This window comes from Physeter macrocephalus, chromosome 8 (assembly GCF_002837175.3).
Source record: "Physeter macrocephalus isolate SW-GA chromosome 8, ASM283717v5, whole genome shotgun sequence".
NCBI lineage: Eukaryota > Metazoa > Chordata > Mammalia > Artiodactyla > Physeteridae > Physeter > Physeter macrocephalus.
The window spans coordinates 141,652,311-141,675,396 of NC_041221.1; the positions used below are offsets into that span (position 1 = coordinate 141,652,311).

The 23,086-nt window shown below is 35.5% G+C and overlaps 1 protein-coding gene across 4 annotated transcripts in view; it reads left to right on the forward strand.

Moving 5' to 3' along the window:
• Window positions 1-22,605, forward strand: part of RBM27 (RNA binding motif protein 27) — a 65,117-nt gene extending 42,512 nt beyond the window's left edge. For 2 of the 4 annotated variants that reach the window (XM_007115289.4, XM_007115290.4), the window contains exons 13-21: window positions 2,231-2,527; window positions 3,869-4,009; window positions 7,629-7,748; window positions 9,097-9,171; window positions 9,312-9,476; window positions 10,310-10,414; window positions 10,519-10,710; window positions 20,122-20,232; window positions 21,479-22,603. In XM_007115289.4, coding sequence (XP_007115351.1) covers window positions 2,231-2,527; window positions 3,869-4,009; window positions 7,629-7,748; window positions 9,097-9,171; window positions 9,312-9,476; window positions 10,310-10,414; window positions 10,519-10,710; window positions 20,122-20,232; window positions 21,479-21,562 — 1,290 coding nt within the window. In that variant the 3' untranslated portion in view covers window positions 21,563-22,603. Of the gene's footprint in view, window positions 1-2,230; window positions 2,528-3,868; window positions 4,010-7,628; window positions 7,749-9,096; window positions 9,172-9,311; window positions 9,477-10,309; window positions 10,415-10,518; window positions 10,711-20,121; window positions 20,233-21,478 lie in introns of all 4 variants that reach the window. The other 2 variants (XM_024121026.3, XM_007115291.4) reach the window with 2 other exon arrangements.
• Window positions 22,606-23,086: the final 481 nt, after the last annotated feature.

Sequence of the window (23,086 nt, forward strand, 5' to 3'; positions counted from 1 at the left end):
ATGTGTATAATGTATCTTCAAAAATATTCCTATCAGCTTACCTTGCTTAAACAAGCCAGTGATTAGTCTGATCTTCTCTGCTATGTGTTTTAAATTCCACTGTGTATCTGTATGCCCAACTTTATGACGGAGTTGTTGTGCTGAATTTGTCCTCTGAATTCATTTGGCTCTTTTCTGCAACTTCTTCCTGAAAGACAGTGGGCCAGTTATTGTATTTTTGTTCATAGTTGTATCTCTGGACAGATGACTTTTTTACCGCTTTAGTGTTCTAACTAAGTAGGTGAGATTTTTGGTAACTTCTAAGATTGTAATTTTGTTTACTGACTGGCTTTTATTTTGTGAAATATTAATTGGTTAAGGATGGTTCTAATCTTGAGAATTTTAGACATTGTAACATATAATCTAACATCAAATAAATCGTAGCTTTTATATTTTGCTGTGTGTTTGTTAGACATTTGAATTTATCAATTTGTGGTTGGGTGTTACGCTGTGAATGAGGGTACTAGAAGGTCTGTTTAAGTTGGGATTTCAGTCAGTTACCCCTGACACTCAGTGTTGCCATCAAACCAAAATATGATTTATGTATCTCTAACTACCTTTTTCCTCTTAAATTTTTCTTAGGTCATTAATCTTTATGGTATTTAGAAAAATTAGGAAGCTTTTAATGTAAATGAGTATATGAGTCTGCTGAGTATATGAGTCTGCTTGGGTTGCCATAACAAATACCATAGACTGGGTGGCTTAAACAACAAAAATTTATTTGCGGGGAATCCAAGATCAGAATACTAGCCAATTTGGTTCCTGGTAAGGACTCTCTGGCTTGGAGACGGCCGTCTTCTTGCTGTGTGCTCACATGATGGAAGGAGAGGGAAGGGAAGAGACGAGAGAGAGAGCTCTTCCTATAAGGTCACCAGTCCTGTCTGATTAGGGCCCCACCCCTTTGATCTCACTTAACCTTATTTACCTCCTAAAAGCCCTGTCTCCAAATACAGTCACATTGGGGGTTAGGGCTTCAACATATGACTTTGGGGAGGACATAACTCAGTCCATAGCAGTAGGCCATAATTTATATAAGCACTAGTCTCTATTTGGGGGAATTTATGTTGTTCTTATTATTTTTTATAAAAACAATGCTATTGTGAGCCTCCTTTTGTATAAACCTTTTATTTTTTTATGATGCATTGCTGAATTAAAGGGAATTTTAAAACTTTTTATTTGAACTGCCAAATTGTTCTCCAAAAGGGTTGTGCCAGTTGATACTCCCTAACGCAATGTGTGAACCTCATCAAAACTCTAATATGGATACATTAAAAATTTTTAGACCAGTTTCATAAGTGAAAAATTGTACTTTAATTTGCTTTGTTTTTATTCCTAGGTAGACTCTAATTTATATAGACCATTTGCAGTACTTTTGGATTTACGTGTCCACTGTCTTTGCCCATTTTTTTATGAAGGCATTTATAATAATGCTTTTCCAAACCTTTGCTTGTCGTATATATGAAAATTACTTTTTCGTTTTGTCATTTATTTTGTTTGTGGCAGGTTTGGACTGACAGTGGTTTAAAATTTTATTTGGTCAAATCCGCTGTTTGTCTTTATGGGTCCTACCTTTATAGGTGTGCATAAAAAGGCTTTCCAAAGCCTCAGATTATACAGATATTCACCTTTTTTCCCTGGGTTTTTTTGTTTGTTGTTGTTGTTGTTGTTGTTGTTGTTTTGTGGTATGCGGGCCTCCCTCTGCTGTGGCCTCTCCCGTTGAGGAGCACAGGCTCCGGACGCGCATGCTCAGCGGCCATGGCTCATGGGCCCCGCCGCTCCGCGGCATGTGGGATCCTCCCAGACCGGGGCGCGAACCCGTGTCCCCTGCATCGGCAGGCGGACGCGCAACCGCTGTGCCACCAGGGAAGCCCTGTTTGTTTTTTGTAAAATGTTTTCTCTCTCTGGAGTTTATTTGGATGTAAGATACCAGGGAGGAATCTAACAACTTTTCCCCAAGTGGTTATGTAACATTACTAGGATTATTTATTAAATAATGCAATATTCTTTCATATATAATGTTGAAATACACGTTATCTTTTAAGGGATAGCTAACTTTATTTACATAGGATTCACAATAGATTTCAGCAGGCTGTTTTCTACTTCTGAATTTTTTATCAATAATTTATCAATATTTGCTTAACTACAATCATTAATTTATGTGTGTTGTTGTTGCTGTTGTTTTTTCTTATAGGTTGCTTTTAAGGGAGATCCAGAAGCAGCCCTCATCCAGTATCTTACCAATGAGGAGGCCAGAAAAGCCATTTCCAGCACTGAAGCAGTTCTAAACAACCGGTTCATTCGAGTCCTGTGGCACAGGGAAAATAATGAGCAGCCAGCACTACAGTCGCCAACACAGCTGCTCCTGCAACAGCAGCAAACACTTAGTCACCTGTCACAGCAGCACCATCACCTGCCACAGCACCTTCATCAGCAGCAAGTGCTGGTGGCCCAGTCTCCTCCCTCAGCGGTACATGGGGGTATTCAGAAGGTAATCTGCTGGTTCACAGGGAATTAAAGGTCCTTTAATCCTATCCTCTAGATCATTGTTTCTCAATTTGTGGTCCTGGGGTCTTCTACATCAGAGCCATTCAGTTTGATTTGTAGACCGGCAGCATCTGATCTCCTAGGAGCTTATTAGACATGCAGTTTCTTAGGCTTCACCTCAACTTTCTGAATTAGAATCACTATGGGTGGGGCCCAGTAATCCATTTTAACAGGCTTTCCAGGTGATTCTTATGTACCTTGAAGGTTGAGAAGTGCTGTGTTGCATCAAAATCACTTACCTGGGTGCACATTTCTGGGTCTTACCTTCTCAGATCTACAGAGTCAGTCTCTAGATATGGGACCCATAAATCTGCATGTTTAAGAAATACCTTTAGTGATTCTTCTCAACACTAAAGTATGATAGCCATCCACGACCAAACAACTTTGAATCTAGAACAGCTTCTTTGTTTTGTGTTAGAATCAGTCACTCTTATAACAATCCTTTTGTCCCACTTTTTCTCATATAGAAAAATTCTGTTCTCTTTAAAACTGAAGTGGGAACTTCAAGAGACTGGGATTTTGTCTGTTGTGTTCATTTGATCCCTAGTGCCTAAAACAAGGCCTGGCATACAGCGCTCAAAACATATTTGAATGAATAGATGAACAAAGGAAAGAACAAACCACCATGCATTAGAACCATTCAGATATTGATGATAATGTTAGTCTCCTCCTAGGCATTCTCTTGTTTGGATTAAATGCATTCAGATTGAAAAAAAAAAAGTATTCTTTAACAGTACATAGTATTAACTCCGTTTATCATCGTGTTTATTTGCAGTTAAGCCTGCATTTCTTTTGTCTCTGCCCCATTTCATGTTAGGGCCAAAGGTAAATGTTCCCCCAGGTGTTGGCTGAATGGTATATGAAAGAGTGATACAATCACCTCTGTGATCCATTAGACCCTGTTCTCTTAATGCAGCCCAAGATTATGTTATGTTTTTAGGGTGGCCATATCACAGTTACTAAGCTACTGTCAAATAAAAACTTTAAGTCTTAAAAGGCATTACATATTGAAGGGAACACTAAGAAAATTATTAGAAAGTTTTTTCTGTATGAGTATATACACATACGCATGCATAATTTCAAACATCCAGAAATGTATGGATACTAACAGTTATTTGTATATCCACCTCTTCACTTAAAAAAATCAAACCTTACAGATGATTGAAGCACCCTTCCTTCGCATTTCCTTATCTTCCTTCCCAGGGTAATCACTGTCCTAAATTTGTATCATTCCTAGGCATTTAAAAAAACTTCCACCATAAATATGTTTATTTTGTATATGCAGATGATGAGCAAACCACAGACATCGGGTGCATATGTTCTTAACAAAGTTCCTGTGAAACATCGTCTTGGACATGCAAGTGGTAACCAGAGTGATGCAGCACACTTGTTGAATCAGTCAGGTGGTACTGGAGATGATTGCCAGGTATATATTTCTGTGGACCTTTAAATATATTTAAAGTTGTTAGTGACACAAAGAAATTAACAAATTGATTAGCACCTAGATTTATAATGTCTTATTTCCTCAATCAAGATAATTGTGAGAGCTAACCTTAATGTGTCCGGTAAACTTCCCTAATTTTCATGATTGAGCCAGAAATTTGCTAGTTAAATTTTCTTTTCCTATTCAAAGCTAAATAGGAATTTGAAATTTTTAGGTATTTATTAATAGATGTCTTTATTAATCCATTCCTTTTATAATGTTTCTTTAATATAATTAAGGACATCATGAAGGGGATTCAGTCATAGTCAATTCAAAAGTCAGATTTTGAAATATGTTTTTAAGTAGTTTCGTTTCCTTTTGGGAATATATCTATATGATGACTCTCCAGAATGGTGATTTTTTTTTTTCCAAGAGAGCTAGGAAAACTGAAAAAGAACAGGTGGGGTTAGCCCTCCTAGACATTAAAAAATACTGTAAAGTCAGTATAACTCAAACAATTTGATACTGGCACATGAAGAGACAGACCAGTGGAATAGAATCGAAGACTGAGATTATAGACTCACTTGCAAATAGGAATTTATCATATGCTAATACATTATCTCAGTTCAGCGGGGAAAGTATGGACTCTTTGGTAAATGGTATTGGGATAACTGGATAGCCTGATAGAAAAAAAATTAGATCCATTTTTAAAATTACATAATAAACCAGGATAATGTCCACAAGGACCTGAAATTTATATGCTGACGGTAATGCTAAATGGTATACAGCCTCCGTGAAAGGAAATTTGGCAGCATCTAGCAAAATTATGTATGCATTTACTCTAAACCAGTAATCCTCCTCTAAGAATCTGTGCCAAAGATATACTAGTCAAACTATGGAAAGACATATGAGCAAGGCTAGGGAATGTAGACTCTCTTCAATAGCAAAAGACTGGAAACAATCCAGTGTCCATCAGTAGGGGACTGGTTACTTAAAATGTAGTACATGCATACAATAGCATATGTGTAACTTTGCAAAGGAATGACGAATATCTTTATGTATACCATGAGGTGATCATCAGGATACATTAAGTAAAAAAAGCAAAATGGGATAAAAAATGTAGAATCGGCCGCTGTTTATTTAAGAAAGTAGGGGCAATGAATACATACAGGTACTTGCTTATGATAGAAAAAAACAAAAAAAGTAACCCATATAATTTAAATCTTGGTGGTTACAGCAAGGATAGAAGAAACTAGACAACTTTAAAAACCTCCAAAACATTTCTTAATTCTGTCCACCAAAAAGGTCTAGAAACAATGACCCAGCCTGATGGTAATGAACCTTGACATGCCCCTTCCCCTAGCTCCAAAAGGAACCAGGGATCCTTGAAGAAATGGCTATCCCCAGATCTGGGGCTGACAGTGTTCCAGATGAGCCTAGAATACTTTGTCAAACCAGAAAGCGAGGAATTTGTCAAAGATTACTAGCATCCTATCAAAGAATGAAAAAATGTCATAAAGGCTCTAGAACTACTCACCAATTTAAAGGAAATTCAGAGGACAGAGGGACGTGTTAAAGGATACCATAGAATCCTGTGGTGAATACTACAGGATGAATGACCTGGTTTCTTCCAGAAGTGATTTGCAAAGAAAAGAAAGATACAGAGAGGGAAACGAAATTAAAGGAGACTTTAAAGAGATATAACCAATTGCATTTATATGGACCTTAGTAGGTCCTAATTTAAATGTGAAAAAATGTTTAGAAAATTATAATAGAATCTAGAAATGTGACTATTTAATGGTATTAAAGAATTGTTATACCTTTTAAGTGTGACAACGGTATTTTGGTTTTACTTAAGAAAGGAGTCCTTATCCTTTAGAGATACAACTGAATTATTTACAGATAAAATAATGTGTGTGTTATGATGATGTAGTTGGGATTTAAATAAAACAAGGTTATTTTATATAAAATAATGTAAGTTAATGATTTTACATAAAATAATGTAAATTGATGATTGTTTCTGCTTGCTGATGGATACGTCAAGTTTTTTATATATAATTTTGTACTTTTGTTTGTTTCAAAAATTCGATACTAAAAGATAGAAAAACAAAAGGAATCTCAGACTTTGAAGTCACACAGCCCTGACTGACGTGACCTGCCTCTTACTAGCTGTGTTAAATAACTGACGAGCATTGGTTTCCTTTTCAATAAACTCAGTTGCTATGGGGATTAAAAAATTTCATGTTGGTAAAGCATAAAAGAGAAGTGCTTATTCGCACATAATAAGTGCTCAGTAACTTGTAGGTAGTGCCATTATTTTGATAAATAGTAATAACAGCACGAACATCATCTCTGCAGGTTCCTACAGTACTTGAGAGAGTTTCCTGTGTATTTAAAGTAGCTTAATTTTTAGGACATTTAAGTATTGTATGATTGAGATAAGTTTTGTATTTGTATATATTGCGTGATTGAATTTTCCATGAATTTCTTAGTATTATATCCTGTGTGCCTTATATCATATATTCAAAGTTAATTTAAAAATAAAAGAGTGGAGTATGTTAGGGAAGACTTGAACCAGAGAGGTGTTAGTACACCATATTGCTCTGCTATGCCTTAAAGAGGGGAAGATTAACTGGAGTCATCTGTTCAGAAAGGAAACTAAATACCAAAACAAGCACAGTAAAGATGGTCACCATTTTACTTGCAAAGTTAGATCTGTGAGCTAACTACTTGTCTTATGGTTGGTTGTAAACTCATATAACATTTGATTAAATATAATATTAAGATTATGACTGCAAAGTACCTTAATTCTTAGGAGGGTTTGCAATTATTAGAAACATGCATTCTTATTTGGCATTTGGAAAATAGCTTAATGACATTACCCCAAAGACCTCCAGGAACACACACACAGTTGAACAGCTCTTATTCAGTGAGGGAGTATACACAGTGAAACCATGGAACATCTCATTTAGAGGGTGTTAGCAAGGGCTTAGTTTAGGATTGGCTGTGTTAGGTGATTTGTTGGAGGGTTAAAGGAAACAGGAGTAATTCTATGATCAGATTTCCTAATACATTTACCTAGAAGGAGGGAATACTAGAGTTACGCTAAAGCTGTAATTAGTAAAGAAGCTGTAGTCACTCATAATGGCCAGGGTAGAGAGATGTTTAGTCATTTTTATGGTCTGGATAGTATTCATGGTTTGTGTGTGTGTGTGTTCAGTCGTGATAATGGAGTGATCTTGTTTTTGCGTTGATCCACCAAGGGCACAAGAGTGACCTTATCTGAGGTTGATGTTCTATGAAATTGTTTATGTTTAACAAGGGGACACTAAGGCCTAGCTGTGAGTGGCAGTCTAGCTCCTAGATGTCAGGAGTTGTTTTCTTTCTCCCACAATTAAAAAAAATATAAAGAAAAGAAAGATAAGTGATTGTATTCAGAAACACAACATTATTGCTTAAAATTAGTTTTTGTTTTTATATTTGAATGACAATTTGAGTTTATGTATAAAGAACTTGTTTTATAAGTGAAGTTTTTAAATGTAAAAAAAATATATGGAGTCTTTTTAAAAAATGATTTTAAGGTATTGCTAAGATTTAATTTAATTATATTTGTGTTTCATAGATATTTTCAACTCCAGGCCATCCAAAAATGATCTACACCTCCTCAAACTTAAAGACACCTTCAAAACTTTGTTCAGGATCAAAGTCTCACGATGTCCAAGAAGTTCTTAAAAAGAAGCAGGTAACAGCCTCAATTCTTCTTTCCTTCAAGAGGAAAGGATCTATTGAATTCTTTTTTTTTTTTTAAATAAATTTATTTATTTTTGGCTGTGTTGAGTCTTCGTTGCTGTGTGTGGGCTTTCTCAGGTTACAGCGAGCAGGGGCTACTCTTCGTTGCGGTGCGTGGGCTTCTCATCACGGTGGCTTGTCTTGTTGTGGAGCGTGGGCTCTAGGCACACGGACTTCAGTAGTTGTGGCATGCAGGCATCAGTAGTTGTGGCTCGTGGGCTCTAGAGCGCAGGCTCAGTAGTTGTGGCGCACGGGCTTAGTTGCTCTGTGGTATGTGGGATCTTCCCGGACCAGGGCTCGAACCCGTGTCCACAGCATTGGCAGGCAGATTTTCAACCACTGCGCCACCAGGGAAGTCCGGGATCTGTTGAATTCTTAAGTGATTATATTAACACCTCTGAACTGTTCATGTTGTTATGGAACTACATTATAACATTTATTTAGCTGCTGCTTGATGCATTGTACACTTGAAAAAAAGATGAGCAAACAAAAAATGTTTTGCAGTTGCCTTTCAGTGGCTACATCAAGCACAAAGAAAGAACTTTTTCTATGTAAAAGTAAGACACTGAGCTGTTGTGTCCCGTCCCTGCACCACCGCCCCCCGCCCCGCAAGGGAGAGAAACACTTTTATTTCATTATTTTCTCTTTTAATTCCTTTCTGGCTTCGTAAGTTAGATAATATTTCACGTGAAGTGTAACAATTATGTAGTTACTATTCATGTGACTCAGTTCTGAGTTTCATTATCATCTTAGATTTAAACTCACATAGAGTTTTTCAAATAAAATAGTTATTTATATATATTATCTCAGTATAATTGGAGATTTAATTAACAGAGGGGTTGGAGGCAAAATTTTCCAGGCAAAAAATCCATAGATTTTGCTATCATTTCTAACCTATAGCTGCATGTCACTTTTAGACTTTAGACTTTATTTTTAGACTTCAAACTTCAAAAATAAGGATTTCGCTTATTACGTGGGGAAGTGAAAACAGCTCTTGTTTTTCTTTACATATATATTCAGGTCACTTAAGTGAATAAACCTCATAGATACAGCTAATTAGTGTTCAGTATTTTAAATATTAAAGTACAGTTACAAACATAAACTCTTTTATATTGGAAGTGTTGGGGAAAATAGGTTTATTAAAGGTTTCATCTCTGGCTTCAGCTATTTTTTGATTAGGAGGAAAATCTGTCTCATATAAGGGATGACTCAGAAGAAATGAGTTGAGACTGTAGTAGCCTTATGTATCATGGGCAAACTTAGTTATTCATTACTGATTTTTTCTTTACCTGTTCATACAGGAAGCAATGAAGCTACAACAAGATATGAGGAAAAAGAGGCAAGAAATGTTAGAAAAACAAATAGAATGCCAAAAGGTAAGATAAATGTTCATTATTTGCATGCTGGAATTGATGTATGGAATGTATTTTACAAAGATATCCCCAATAAAGTTTTAAAGGTTACTTATACTAAAATTTACTAAGCATAGTTTTACTTTTTTCTGTTTATTTTATAGATGTTAATATCCAAGCTAGAAAAAAACAAAAACATGAAACCAGAAGAGAGAGCGAATATAATGAAGACTTTAAAAGAGCTTGGAGAAAAGATCTCACAATTGAAAGATGAGTTAAAAACATCTTCTGCAGTCTCCACACCATCTAAAGTAAAGACAAAAACAGAGGTATCTATTTGCATTTTTCATTCAGCATAGGGTTATTGAACATCTGTGGTGTGCTTGGCACTTTAAAAGTGCAGTGGAACCCTTAGGTAGCTAATAGTCTAGTGTGAGACAATTATAAGTATCTTTTTTTTTTTAATGTTTCTGTAGGTGCTGTACACTCCCTCTGAAAGAAGTGATAATACCTGGTTTGAACAAAGATGTTTTTTAACTGAATTTTTTTGTTCTCCATGCTGACAATGTAACTGCTTAGAGTGATGGCAAGGAAAGAGACATTTCCTATTTCAGCAGCTTTTTTTCTAATTTTTTAATAATGTTGTAATGCAACCATCCCTTTTAATATGCAAAAGATATCATTGACTTTAGTATGGGTAAAAATATGGCTTTCTATTGAAAAGAATAATCAGAAGTTCTAGATCCATTTAATTCTAATTTTGTTCATTTCTATTTGTTTCCTTACTGTAGAAGAATACTTGCTTTGACACCATGGTTCCATCATTATTCTACAGCTCTGTAGTGGGATTTAGATAAATTTGCAGCCCTTTGAGAACTGGGAATAAATTTGTCAAGGTCTGATTTTTAGGCCATCTTAAGCATTTGTAATACTGCCTGCTTATTAAGCAGTAATACTGTTTACTGTTACTACTGATAACATTATACTCTCTACATGTTTTCAGTATTACATCTGTAAAGTTACTTTCCTTAAAACACCCATGTTTATTGCGTACTCTCACATTTACCCAGAAGAGATGTGTGTCATTCTGTAAGTGTAATATTGTGAACAAGATTTTGTAGGTTGTCTAAAAAATACATTTTTACTCTTAATTTTTCTAAAGGCCCAAAAAGAACTATTAGATACCGAACTGGACCTTCACAAGAGGCTATCCTCAGGAGAAGACACAACAGAGTTACGGAAAAAACTCAATCAGTTACAGGTTGAGGTGAGATTTAAGAGGAGTTACCCACTACATTTAACATCTCAAAAAATAGTTTTCCTAGATTTAGTCTGACAATGTGTTATATTCTGCTTTTTGTTGTTATTCAGGCTGCACGATTAGGTATTTTACCTGTGGGTCGAGGAAAGACCATGTCCTCTCAAGGTCGAGGAAGAGGCCGAGGCCGTGGAGGAAGAGGAAGGGGTTCACTAAATCACATGGTGGTGGACCACCGCCCTAAAGCACTAACAGTTGGGGGATTCATTGAGGAGGAGAAAGATGACTTACTTCAGCATTTTTCAGTAAGTTTTTAAAGTAGTAAATGCCAACTCTAAAAGCATTATATTTAGCATTTCCTTGCTGCCTTCTGTATAAATGTCAAATGTTTTATAGATTAGAAAATTAAGTTGTAAAATCATGGGTATTAGCAAATTCCTATTAATATATTTGAAGGTCAAGAAGCAGCTCATGCTATATTCCATAATACTTCACATAAATGCATTTGTAGCAACAAGTTATTCGAAAGCTATATTTGATTTTTGCTTTAGGGTTTATTACATGGTTTACCAGGTGTTTATAGTCAATAAGTGAAAATAGTCTGGGATGGAGACGAAATCCAAAGGAAGAATTTGTTAGAAGAGTCATGTTTAGTTATATTCTGTATACAGTGGTGACCACTCACTTTTAGACAAATATGCAAATAGATATTTGCCACAGGTGAATGTTTTTATTATTTTGCACATAGACAGAGTATATTCTCTTTCTAACCACTCATTAATTCATTCAGTAAATATGTTTTGAGTGTTATTTGTGCTAGAGCATTTTCATACATGATCTCATGTAACCTTAAATAACTGTATAAAGTGCAGGTAGAAACCCATGTGTACAGATCGGAAAACTAAAGCTTAAAAAAGTCACCCAAGGTCATGCAGTTAGTAAGTGGCAGGACCAAGGTAAAAATACACAATTGACTGTTAACATCCAGGATGCCTATTCCTCAAACAACTTTTTTGAGAGAAAACATTTTCAGTCCTATTAAGTGTTAAAGATGGTGAGAGAAATCTTAAAGAGCAAGACTTCACTCCATAGTTTCTTATTAGTTTGATGCTCATTAATCCTGTTTCACCCTGGCTATTAGAGAATGGTGGGTTGTTATAAGATGTCCAGATTTGAGAGCCACCTGGGCTGCAGTCTGTTTACTCTTGAGCCAGTTTTTTCACAAGCCTGACTGTTATTTTCTTTTTTTGTAAAGTGGGAGATTGTCTTTAAGTGACTTCTTTGAGGAGTAAAGAAGATAATATATGGAGGAGCACTGTACATGGGCAGGGTGTTCTTCTGGAGGCTGGGTGAATGTTGATTTTTGTCTCTCAGTGTTGAGTATATAACATTCGAATCTCCTTGCCAAAACTTAGGCATGGGCATTTAGACCCACTGCCAGCTCTGGTGACGTGCGTTAGATAATAATGTATAATAAAATAAAACAGAATTTCTATAAATTTGGCTCTGTAGAAAGTGTTAGTTACAAAAAATAAGTAATTTTGTTAGGTAGGAAGCCGCATGCTCTACCCTGAGGGTTATATGTAAATCTTTAAGTTTTAATCCAGAAGTCATGCTCAAATGGCTCTCTTTCCTTCTTATAAGTAGAGTCATTCTAGAGTAATAATAACCAATTTTTATATACATATATTTGTTAAGTCTGAAATACGGCACTTGGTTTGCGGAAAGGGGCATGTCCAGGCATTTGGGGAAGGAGCAAACGAAGCCAAGGCCAGTAAGGCAACTTCAAGAATGAGGCACTACCATTGGTTTCAATGGTGTTTTGTAGTTTGTTTTTTGTTTTGATAGGGTGCTATCAGACAGTATTGAGTGCTAGAAACACACTTACACTAGTAACAGATACTTGGGCAGTATAGTATGCTTTCTTTGAAAAAAATACAGAAATACATATGCCTAAGACATTACTCAAAGTAGATTTAGCAAACCTATAGGGTAACTCTTCTTCAAGGTCTTTTATAATCCCACAAAGGCAAAGTAAAATGTATATTTTCAGTATTCTTTTACTGTCCTTAATGATTGTGAAAGGATCACGAAGGAACCATATCTGTATGAAAAGGTGATGGATGGGTGTTGGTGAAGCTGTTCTGAAGTGTGAGGACCTAATTCTAGAGTCCTTCAGTTTATTCTTGTATTCATTAATCCAGCGGTCGCCAACCTTTTTAGCACCAGGGGCTGGTTTCATGGAAGACAATTTTTCCACGGACCGGAGGGGAGGGGGGAATGGTTTCAGGATGATTCAAGCCCATTACATTTATTGTGCACTTAATTTCTATTATTATTACATTGTAGTATATAATGAAATAATTATACAATTCACCATAATGCAGAATCAGTGGGAGCCCTGAGCTTGTTTTCACATGCCACTCACTGATAGGGTTTTGATGTGAGTCTGCAAGCAGTTGATTGATTATGGTCTCTGTGCAGTCGAACCTCTCTGCTAATGATAATCTGTATTTGCAGCCTCTCCCCAGTGCTAGCATCACCACCTCAGCTCCACTGCAGATTATCAGGCATTAGATTCTCACAAGGAGCATGCAACCTAGGTCCCTCACGTACGCAGTTCACAGTAGGGTTCATGCTCCTATGAGAATCTAATGCCACTGCTGATCTGACAGGAGGCAGAGCTCAGGTGGCAATGCAAGCAATGGGGAGTGGCTGTAAATACAGATGAAGCCTCACTTGCTCACCTGCCACTCACCTCCTGCTGTGTGGCCCGGGGGTTGAGGACCCCTGCATTAATCCACTTTTAAGAATTTATCATACGGAAATTATGCAAACGATTCTGCAAACTGTAAGTGTGCTCAGTGTAGCACTCTCTAGAATAGTAAAAATGAGAACTATCTAAACGCTAAACAGTACTTTGCTGCTATTAAAAACATGTTTTTAAAGAATAATGCCATAAGAAAATTCTCAGGATTGTCTTTTAGGTTAAGGAAAGGTGGGATAGGAGAGTATACATAAACTTGGAATGGAACTGCTTTAAATTGTTAGTTCTGGGTGGGAGAATTCAAGTTAGTTTTAATTTTTTTATCCCTTCTAGGCTCTTCTCTGTTTTCTGTGCTTTCCAAAGGAACATATCTTATTTTTAAAATCGGACTTTTTAACTTCACATTCATTTTTAAGATGAAGCACCAGCATTTTTATACTGTATATGTTAAAACCAAATTTGAGGATGTGTATTAATCTTGGGCTGTACGTACATGAAAAATATGAGTAAATTTAAAAATTGTTGACCTTTGAGCATCATGGGTTTGAACTGTGCTGGTCCACTTGTACACAGATTTTTTTCAATAATAAGGCTGACAGTAAGTTATTACTAAGATTTTTGACCATGTGGAGGGTTAGCACCCCTAATCCCTATGTTGTTCAGGGGTCAACTATATACACAAATTTAAAATCCAGAGAATGTTTATATACAATGTAAGTTATCTATAACAACATAAAACATATATAATAATATATAAATATTTTAATAGTATATATCACTAGTCAGACTTTTTCTAGTAAAGAACCAGATAGTAAACATGTTAGGCTTTTGCAGACTTCCTACAGTCTCTGTCACATTTTCTCCTTTTCCTCCTCTCTCTAAACCTGTCCTTCCCTCTTCCTCTTCCTTCTTCTTTTTCCTTTTCTTCTTTTAATAATTTTTTATAGATGTAAAAATAATTCATAACTCACAGGCCACCAAAAACAAGGTGCTGGGCCATGTTTGGCCTGAAGGTTGTAGTTTGCAGACCCCTGGTATATATTATTGTATTACTTTACATATTAAATATTTAAGTTCAAAAATGGGAAATATGGGACTTCCCTGGTGGCACAGTGGTTGGGACTCCACGCTCCCAATGCAGGGGGCCCGGGTTCGATCCCTGGTCAGGGAACTAGATCCCACATGCATGTCACAACTAAGAGCTCGCATGCCACAACTAAGGAGCCCACCTGCTGCAACTAAGGAGCTGGCGAGCCTCAAATAAGGAGCGTGTCTGCTGCAACTAAGACCCGGTGCAACCAAATAAATAAATTTTTTTTTAAAGGGAAATAATATCATGTAATATATAAATAGAATTTTGTATATTTTAAAGATAAAATCAGTGAGTCCCCAAAGAACTTTTTTTTAAAAAAGAATCCTTTTTTATATATCTTTCATTTGACAGAGATAGGAGGGTATCAAAGACCTTCATGAAGAATTTCCTTTAAGTATTTTAATATTAAAGTTTAGATAAAAGCTGAAAATTTTAAGTCATAGAGCCTTGCTTAAGGGCACAGATAGGATGAGAGCTTAGGGTTCTTTCCTTCACTCCTGGGTAAAGAGAGGTTCAGCTAATTTCAACAGGGAAAGTTATTTACGCTGAATGTTTGGAATACTTGAACTGTACTTTGGCATTTTTTCAATAGTATGCATCATTTAACTACAAAGATTTTGAGCTATGGTAGTGTGGTTTAGAGTTCTACTCAGTAATAATAGAGTGGAAGTTTATTTTTTTATTTTTTTCTTCCTGATTATGAAAATAGTAAATGCTTCTCAGGATGCATTTAGCTGCAAGTAACAGATAAATAACTTGGAAAATATGGACATTTATTTTCTTTTTTTTCAAGAAGTCTAGAGGTAGGGAGGTTTTAGGATTGATTATTTAAGAAACAGCTACACAGGTTCATATTTCTCCTCTACTATCCTAGTGTGTTGGCTTTCTTCCTTAGGTCTTTTTCTTCATGGTGTCAGTCAGGATGGCTAGTTAGGATGTTTCCTGTTTTTTCACTGTTATGGACAATGTTATGTACATCTTACTGGATTTGGAGTTTTAGAGTGAAATAATTTGTTATGTGGACAGTCCTGTGCATTGCAGGACCCTTAGCACCTCTGGCTCTCACCTACTAAATACTAGTAAGTGCTCTTCAGTCAGCGTGACCACCAAAATGCCCTCTAGAGTAATACTATCGTCTCCTGCCGAGAACCATTGCCCTAGGTTAGTTCACAGGAGCAAGATGACTGGATCGAAGGCATGCATATGTGTATTTGAAATTTTGGTACAGCTTGCCAGATAACCCTCCAGGAATGTTGTGCTAATTTAAACTTGTAGTGACATTGGGTGAGAGCACCTGTTTGCCCATATCCTCAACAGCACTTAAGTTTTGTTTTTTCATCTTTGCCAGTCCAGGGATTGATGAATCATGACTGGCACAGATTTGGCATCAGTTTCTGATCTGGGAAAATGGCTGAGTAGGTGAATTTCTCTCTGCATAGCTACTACCTCTAAGGTTCTACATGCTTCTTAATTACTGCATATAATTTTTTAGTGATGATATGTAATTGATTTGCTCATATTCACACATATATTCATATATGTTAATATTTGATTTATTTTGGGGGGCAACACACATATACATAGTCAAAAAGAAAAGTATGTACAATGAAAAGTAAGATTTCCTGGACTTCTCTGGTGGTCCAGTGGTTAAGACTCCATGCTTCCAATGCAGGGGGCACGGGTTTGATCCCTGGTCAGGAAGCTAAGATCCCACATGCCGCGTGGTGTGGCCAAAAGAAAAAGAAAAGGAAAGAAAAATAAGATTTCCTTCTGCCTCCAGTCATTCAGTTCCACTCCCCATAGGCAATTACTGTTAATTGTGCATATGGTGTTGCTTTGTTTTTAAAAGGCTGCATGGTGATTTATTGTATAGATGTACTGTACTAGATTTAATTAGTCCTGTATTGATGGACATCTAACTTTTCTCCAATATTCCATTATTTTAAGCCATGGTATAGATACGCGTGTGAGAGAATATATATGTGTGTATAGAAAAATTAGATATTTTGATAGGTATATGAGGCAAGTCCTAAATTTTTTAAAGTATTTTTAATTAAAAAATACATGCAAAGGGTTAAAATTCGGTTAATAAAAAGTAAAAATCTCACCTCTTAATCTTGGCCTACTCTTACAAGGTAGTTATTATTCTTGGATATTTTTATAGAAAAAAATTACAAATATAAGAATACATATATTAAGTCTCTCATCAAAAAACTTTTACCGGGGCTTCCCTGGTGGTGCAGTGGTTGAGAATCTGCCTGCCAATGCAGGGGACACAGGTTTGAGCCCTGGTCTGGGAAGATCCCACATGCCATGGAGCAACTGGGCCCGTGAGCCACAACTACTGAGCCTGCGCGTCTGGAGCCTGTGCCCCGCGACAAGAGAGGCCGCGACAGTGAAAGGCCCGCGCACTGCGATGAAGAGTGGTCCCCGCTTGCCGCAACTAGAGAAAGCCCTCGCACAGAAACGAAGACCCCACACAGCCAAAAATAAATAAATTAATTAATTAAAAAGCAAATTTACCAAAATGGGATCATTTATAAATACAGAGGTGCATTCTAAACATTGCTTTTTTAACATAAATATCTTGGCTAATTGGTATTTTCTTGAAATTATGAAGATAATACTCAAAATGTTTATTGAAACAAACTATACCAATAAGAAAATGTATAGTTAAGTGATTTATCAGAAGGTACCATATTACCTGCCCCTCGGGTCAAGAAATAGAACATTCCCAGCACCCCAAAAGTCTCCTCCTGCCCCCTTCCAGTCACTATCTTCTCTCCTCCTCAGAAAAAGTCTAGCCTCACTTTATTATAATCACCTCCTTGCTTTCTTTATACAGTTGATTCTCATTATTCATGGATACTGCATTGCACATTCACCTACCCACTAAAATTTATTACAGCCTCAAAATCAATACCTGAAGTGCTTCTGTGGTCATTTTCAGACATGTGCAGAACTGTGAAAAATTTGAGTTGACCAGTGCACAAGTTCACAACGGAGGTCAAATGAGGTGATGTTCTGCCTTCTCGTCTCAGTTCTCATCCTGTAAACAAGTCTTTTTTGCAGTCTATTTAGTGCCATATTTCTCTCATTTTTTTGTGCTTTTCATTGGTGATTTCACTGTTTAAAATGGCTTCCAAGTATAGTTCTGAAGTGCTGTGTAGTGTTCAGTAAGGGAGTGATGTGCCTTATGGTGAAGATGTGTGTTAGAGATAAGCCTTGTTCAGGCATGAGTTGTCATGCTTTGGGCCATGAGTTCAATGTCAATGAATCAACAGTATATATTAAATAATGTCTTTAAACATAAAACAAGATTACATATTGATCAGTGGACAAAAATGTTTTGACCAGAGGCTCATAGGAACCTAACCCTCTATTTCCCCTAGGAACAATGGTTCAGTGTTTGCTAATTCAGTGCTTGGGTGAACTTTATGTGACCACTGCAAATAATGAGAATCAACTGTATTTTTATCACCTAAATATGTATTCCTAAATGTTATAGTATTATTTTGCCTATTTAAGAAAATTTATATATATGGAACCACATAGTATATATTCTGTTGTGTCTGCTTTTTTTCCCTTAACATTATATTTGTGAGATTCATTTGTGTTATTACATGTAACAGTAGTTTGCTATTTTTATTGCTGTATAATTTTCAGTTGTATAAATATACCACAATTTATTTTTCCATTCTCCTGTTGATAGATATTTGCATTATTTCCATTTCATTTTTATGAACAGTGTTGCTGTGAACTTTGTTTTAAATGTCTTTTCATATACGTGTACATTTCTGTTGGATATACATGGACTTGTTGAGTGAACTGCATCAGTTTTATTAGTTTAGATTCCCACCAGTGGTGTGTGAGAGTTCCTGACTTGGTATTATTAGAATACATCTTTATTCTATTTATTAATCTTATTTGTTACAAGTTAGGTAGTGGGAGTTTTATATTCTTAGTTCCTGACTGCATACAAATTAAATTTCTCCTTCTTCCTTAAGTAATATATATGCAATACATCTAATGCCTTAAAATTTCTTTTGGAGGGTAGAACTGCTACCCTCTTTGGAAAGCAACCCAGTTAATATAGGTTAAAATTTTTTATATTGCTTTTTCTTGCTAATAAAAGTAATATAACTTTACTTAAAAATTCAAATAACAAAGTCTAAGGACCTAATGTATAACATGGTGACCGTAGTTGACAACACTGTATTATATAATTGAAATTTGGTAGGAGAGTAGAACTTAAATGTTCTAATAACCCCCCTCCCCCGCCCCCCTCCCAAAAGGGTAATAAATACGTGAGGTATGCATGTGTTAATTAACTCGATGGGGTATCCTTTCACAGTGTAGCAAATCATCACATTGCACACTTTAAATATCTTACAGTTTTGTCAGTTACACTTCAATAAAGCTGGAAAGAATTTAAATAATATAGAAATGAACAAAATACTGAAAAAATCTCTATAATTGGGCTGTATGTTAAAGGATAGAGTAAGGTCAAGGGATGTCTGTTACACAAATTACCTGTTTTTTCTTTTCCCAAGGTTTATTGAGATACAATTGACATACAACATTGTATTATTTTAAGATGTGCAACATAATGATTCAGTATACATATGCATTGTGATTACTAAAATAAGTTTAGTTAAAATCCATCACCACACATAGTTAATTTTTTTTTTCCTTGTGATGAGAACTTTTAACGTCCACTCACTTAGTAACTACCTGATTTTGAAAAGATGGTAAATGTATATTTGGGTTAGGGCCATTTTGATATATCATTTTAGTTTGTCCCATGAGTCAAAATGTTGGGTGTCAGGTTATAAACATTTAACACCTACAAGGGATAATAGGAGTTTTTCCTTAAATCCCAGGCTGTGATATCAACAGAGACAGTAATTGACTGGTATGCATCTGGCCTAATGTACATTCTTGCCATGCAATGATCTGAGTGTTCTATGGAAATATTTTGCAAATGCTTCATGAAGTTTATCAGTATTTTTCCTAGAAAAGCTAGAGTGAAACCCCAAATTTAAAAGAGCCCCTTCTATTACATATTTTAGGACTGAACCAAGAATTGGGGATATTCTACAGCCCAGATCTGTTGATAGGAAAGCTGTAGGAATGATTAAGCTTTCACTTTCATGAAACTTTGGGTCTCTGTTCTTTTGTCTCTGTTGCTTTGTCCTTAAAATTAAACTTTTGGTTTCTCTGAAATTTGCTGGGGAGGAAAAAAATGTTTAGACAGTAGTAACAAGAAATACATTTGAAACTGCATAGTTTTACCCTGAGATAGTTTTACCCTGAGATAGGATAGTAGGTGTTTAACATTTGTGGGATGCATAGATGAGCTGCAGAGTATTTGTCATTGTTATATAGCATTTCAGGAAAAGAAGTGGGAGTAGTTTTAACAGATATAGATGGGGATATAAGAGATGTCATGAGATGAATAGATAATTTTTAAATTACTTATATTCGTAAGGTTTTACTCTAAATATGTAGATTATCAAAGCCAAAGGCCAATAATCATATTAAGACAGTATTTGTTGTCCTCATCATGACTTTTCTAAGTAGAATGACTATATAATTTATCATTCCAAACCAAGACAGATCTTAAAATTTATGTGACATCAACATTAATCATGGACTATCCTGGGAAAACCAGACATGTGGTCTTCTAATTAAAAAGAACTTCACTTTTTCTAGCTCTCATTGGAGATTATTTGTAGATCCATTTTAACAGATTTTTTTTCCCTCAAGTCATTAAACTTTTAATAGCACACAATTTGAAGAAATCATTAGTAAATGTGAGTACAAACTTTTGTGTTCTTCTAAAATCTATTTTAGCCTGCAAACCAAGGGTCAAAATTCAAAGACCGTCGGCTACAAATATCATGGCACAAGGCCAAGGTGCCTTCTGTATCCACTGAGACTGAGGAAGAAGAAGTCAAGGAGGAGGTAAATTTAACGATTGAAAATAAGAGTTGAATTAGATTGTTTTCCAGTTATATGCTTTTCTTAACATTAAAGTAAGTAATATAAATTTAAAAATAAATATTGAGTTTTTTCATGCATGTAATTAATTAAGACTAGTCTAGAAGTTTATTAAAGAATCAGATTAGGTGCAGAAATAAAAAAGCTCTTTTGGGGGTTATTTTCTGGTGTAGGAGAGACTACTTTTTTTAAAATTTGCATTTATTTTGGCTTTATTGGGGCTCTGGACGTTTTTATTTTGGTAAATGAAGACATGGATTAAGTGAACAAATTAAATTTTATCTGATCTAGTTTTCACTTATTCAAGTTCCATAAGTAATAGATTTGAGTTTCTCATTTTCTTTCTGCGTATAATTGGTTAAAATGAGAGTGTAAAGAAGATGGACATAAGAGGGAAGAATAGCAAAACCAAGGACTTAAATAATACAAGTACTAACCAGCTTCTTAAAACATGAGAATTAATATTGCTTTTTTACTCCTGTATTTCTAATTAGTTTATTAAAATGGACACTTAGGCAGCATTGCAAGTTATTCCTCATTCATCGTAATTTTGGTTTTAAAAGATAGCGAGCATTAATGCCTGATCAAGATGACCAAGTGGGTAATTTTACATAACAAAAGCAGAAACATTTCCCTTGTTTAAAAAAGAAAGAAAAGAAAAATCTTGGTATTTCGGGAATGTTTGTAGATACTTTTACTTTGTGTAAGATTTTAGATTTTTATGTAAGATTTGGAATGTCAGTGTCATAGGGAAGGTATTATATTCGTCCCTCACAAATAATCGGATATTAGAGGAAAAGTTTAGACTTTCAAATGGTTATTTATTTTCCTCACTTTTAAGATAATAGAATAAAATTAATTTTATCAAAAACATGTTTCATAGATATCCCCTCCCCCCACTAAATGTTCATATGTTATTTACTTTATTTTTCTGATGATATTAGAATGGAAATCTTCTCCTATTAAACTAGCAAAATTAGCAGGGGAGAAGAATATATATATATATATATATATATATATATATATATATATATACACATAATTTTTTTTTTTTTAATGTTTTGGGGTTTTTTTGCCCCAAAAGATACTTTGCGTCACTTGTAAATCCAGCCTGGGCTTTGTATACTAGTCTGTTTGTCCTTTGGCCTAAAAAGCACTTTACTTAACTTTCTTGTGCCACTGAGCAGATTTTACCCTCTCTTTTCTTCAGGAAACAGAAACGTCAGATTTGTTTTTGCATGATGACGACGATGAGGATGAAGATGAATATGAGTCTCGTTCATGGCGAAGATGAAATCTGATGCGAGCTGTACAATTTTTAGGAATATTGTTTAGAAGAACAACTTTTTAAAATTATTTAAAGAAGTCAATGAGCCAAAAAAATTTTTTTTATTTTTATTTTCAACACAGTAGGTTTAAGGACAGCAAGTTTGCTATTTAAATACATCTCATAACTGTTCATGATATTAAAGCACCAAAGGCCTAGTGACTTTAACACAGTTGTGAAGATCCACAGGAATGACTTGGATAATCTCTAGAGCCTTATTTTTCCACACCACCTGTTTTTGTTGCTATTGGTGTTGGATTATGATGTAAATGACAGGGTGTTCAAAAATATTATTTTGGATTATAATCTGATAAAATTTCATTAAATGTCAAAATCGCCTGGAATCTCTTATCTCTTAGCTATTATGGATGGGTCGTCAGATAGTAGGAGATATTTGTAATTAAAATACCCTTTTGCTTTCAAGAGTTGTCTTGGAAGAAAAGTAAATTTAATTATTTTATTGAAGAGGAGCCCAATTTGTATTCAATCTGAATTTCGGGGAGATTTAATGTGCAGCAGTAAGTAATATTTTAGTGTAAATCGTAACTGTTCTTCAATGCTATAAGGCAATGGTAGCTAGCTCTGTGGTATTTCCATTCTGTCATCATATTAACTCTCCTGGACTTCTGCCACTGATTTTCAGTTTGCTTTGAAATTACTGAGCACTGGTTCAGTTGGTCCTTTTTTTTTCCTTTCTTTTTTTTAACTTTCTCAGAGTATAAAAGGCTTTCACCTGTTGCCCCTTTCTCGTCCCCATTTTCTTTCTCCTGCCTTTTAATTAACAGCCTGACTTACCCATTATTGAGATAAGTGATTCTTTTGGGCCACCAAAAGTCAGTCCCCAATAAAAAGTTTAAACCAGCACCTTGATAAACAAGTGATATTTTGATGAGAATAATGGAAGGATTTGTGGGGAGAGAGAGTCACCAGCTTTTTTTTTTTTTTTTTTCTTCTTTTTTTTTAAAGCTTCACTTTAGTTAATAGTTATGCAGAAGGGTTTGAAAGTGTGTGAAATTCTTTCCCTAAATTTAAACCATGATGGTGAGGTGACTGGGGATAGGTTGGGGGTGGGATGGGGTAGGGGGATGGGTATGCTAGTAATAAATGGGAGTCATAACTTGATTTTGATCAGATCTTATATTTTCATAATTCTGTAGCTTGTTGCTATCCATGAACATATGCATCCTTCAGTAGACGGTTTCCTTCACTGTGTGCATTTTTACTGTACACTGTATAGAGTATCTGTTAAGTAAAATATATCTGTAAATTTATGTCCTTGTGTTCTGAATGTTAGATGGAAAAGCAGAGGAGCAACACTACACTGTATTGACCCCTGGGGAAATAAAATGATTAATGTACATAGGATGTTACTTTTTCAAGGATATGCACAGCTATGTTTTTATAGTACGTGTGGTGTGAAAATTTGAAACCTCCTGTTGGCTTCAGAAGGTTCTTGGTGATCACTATGTCAAGGATTTTGTTTCCTGAGGT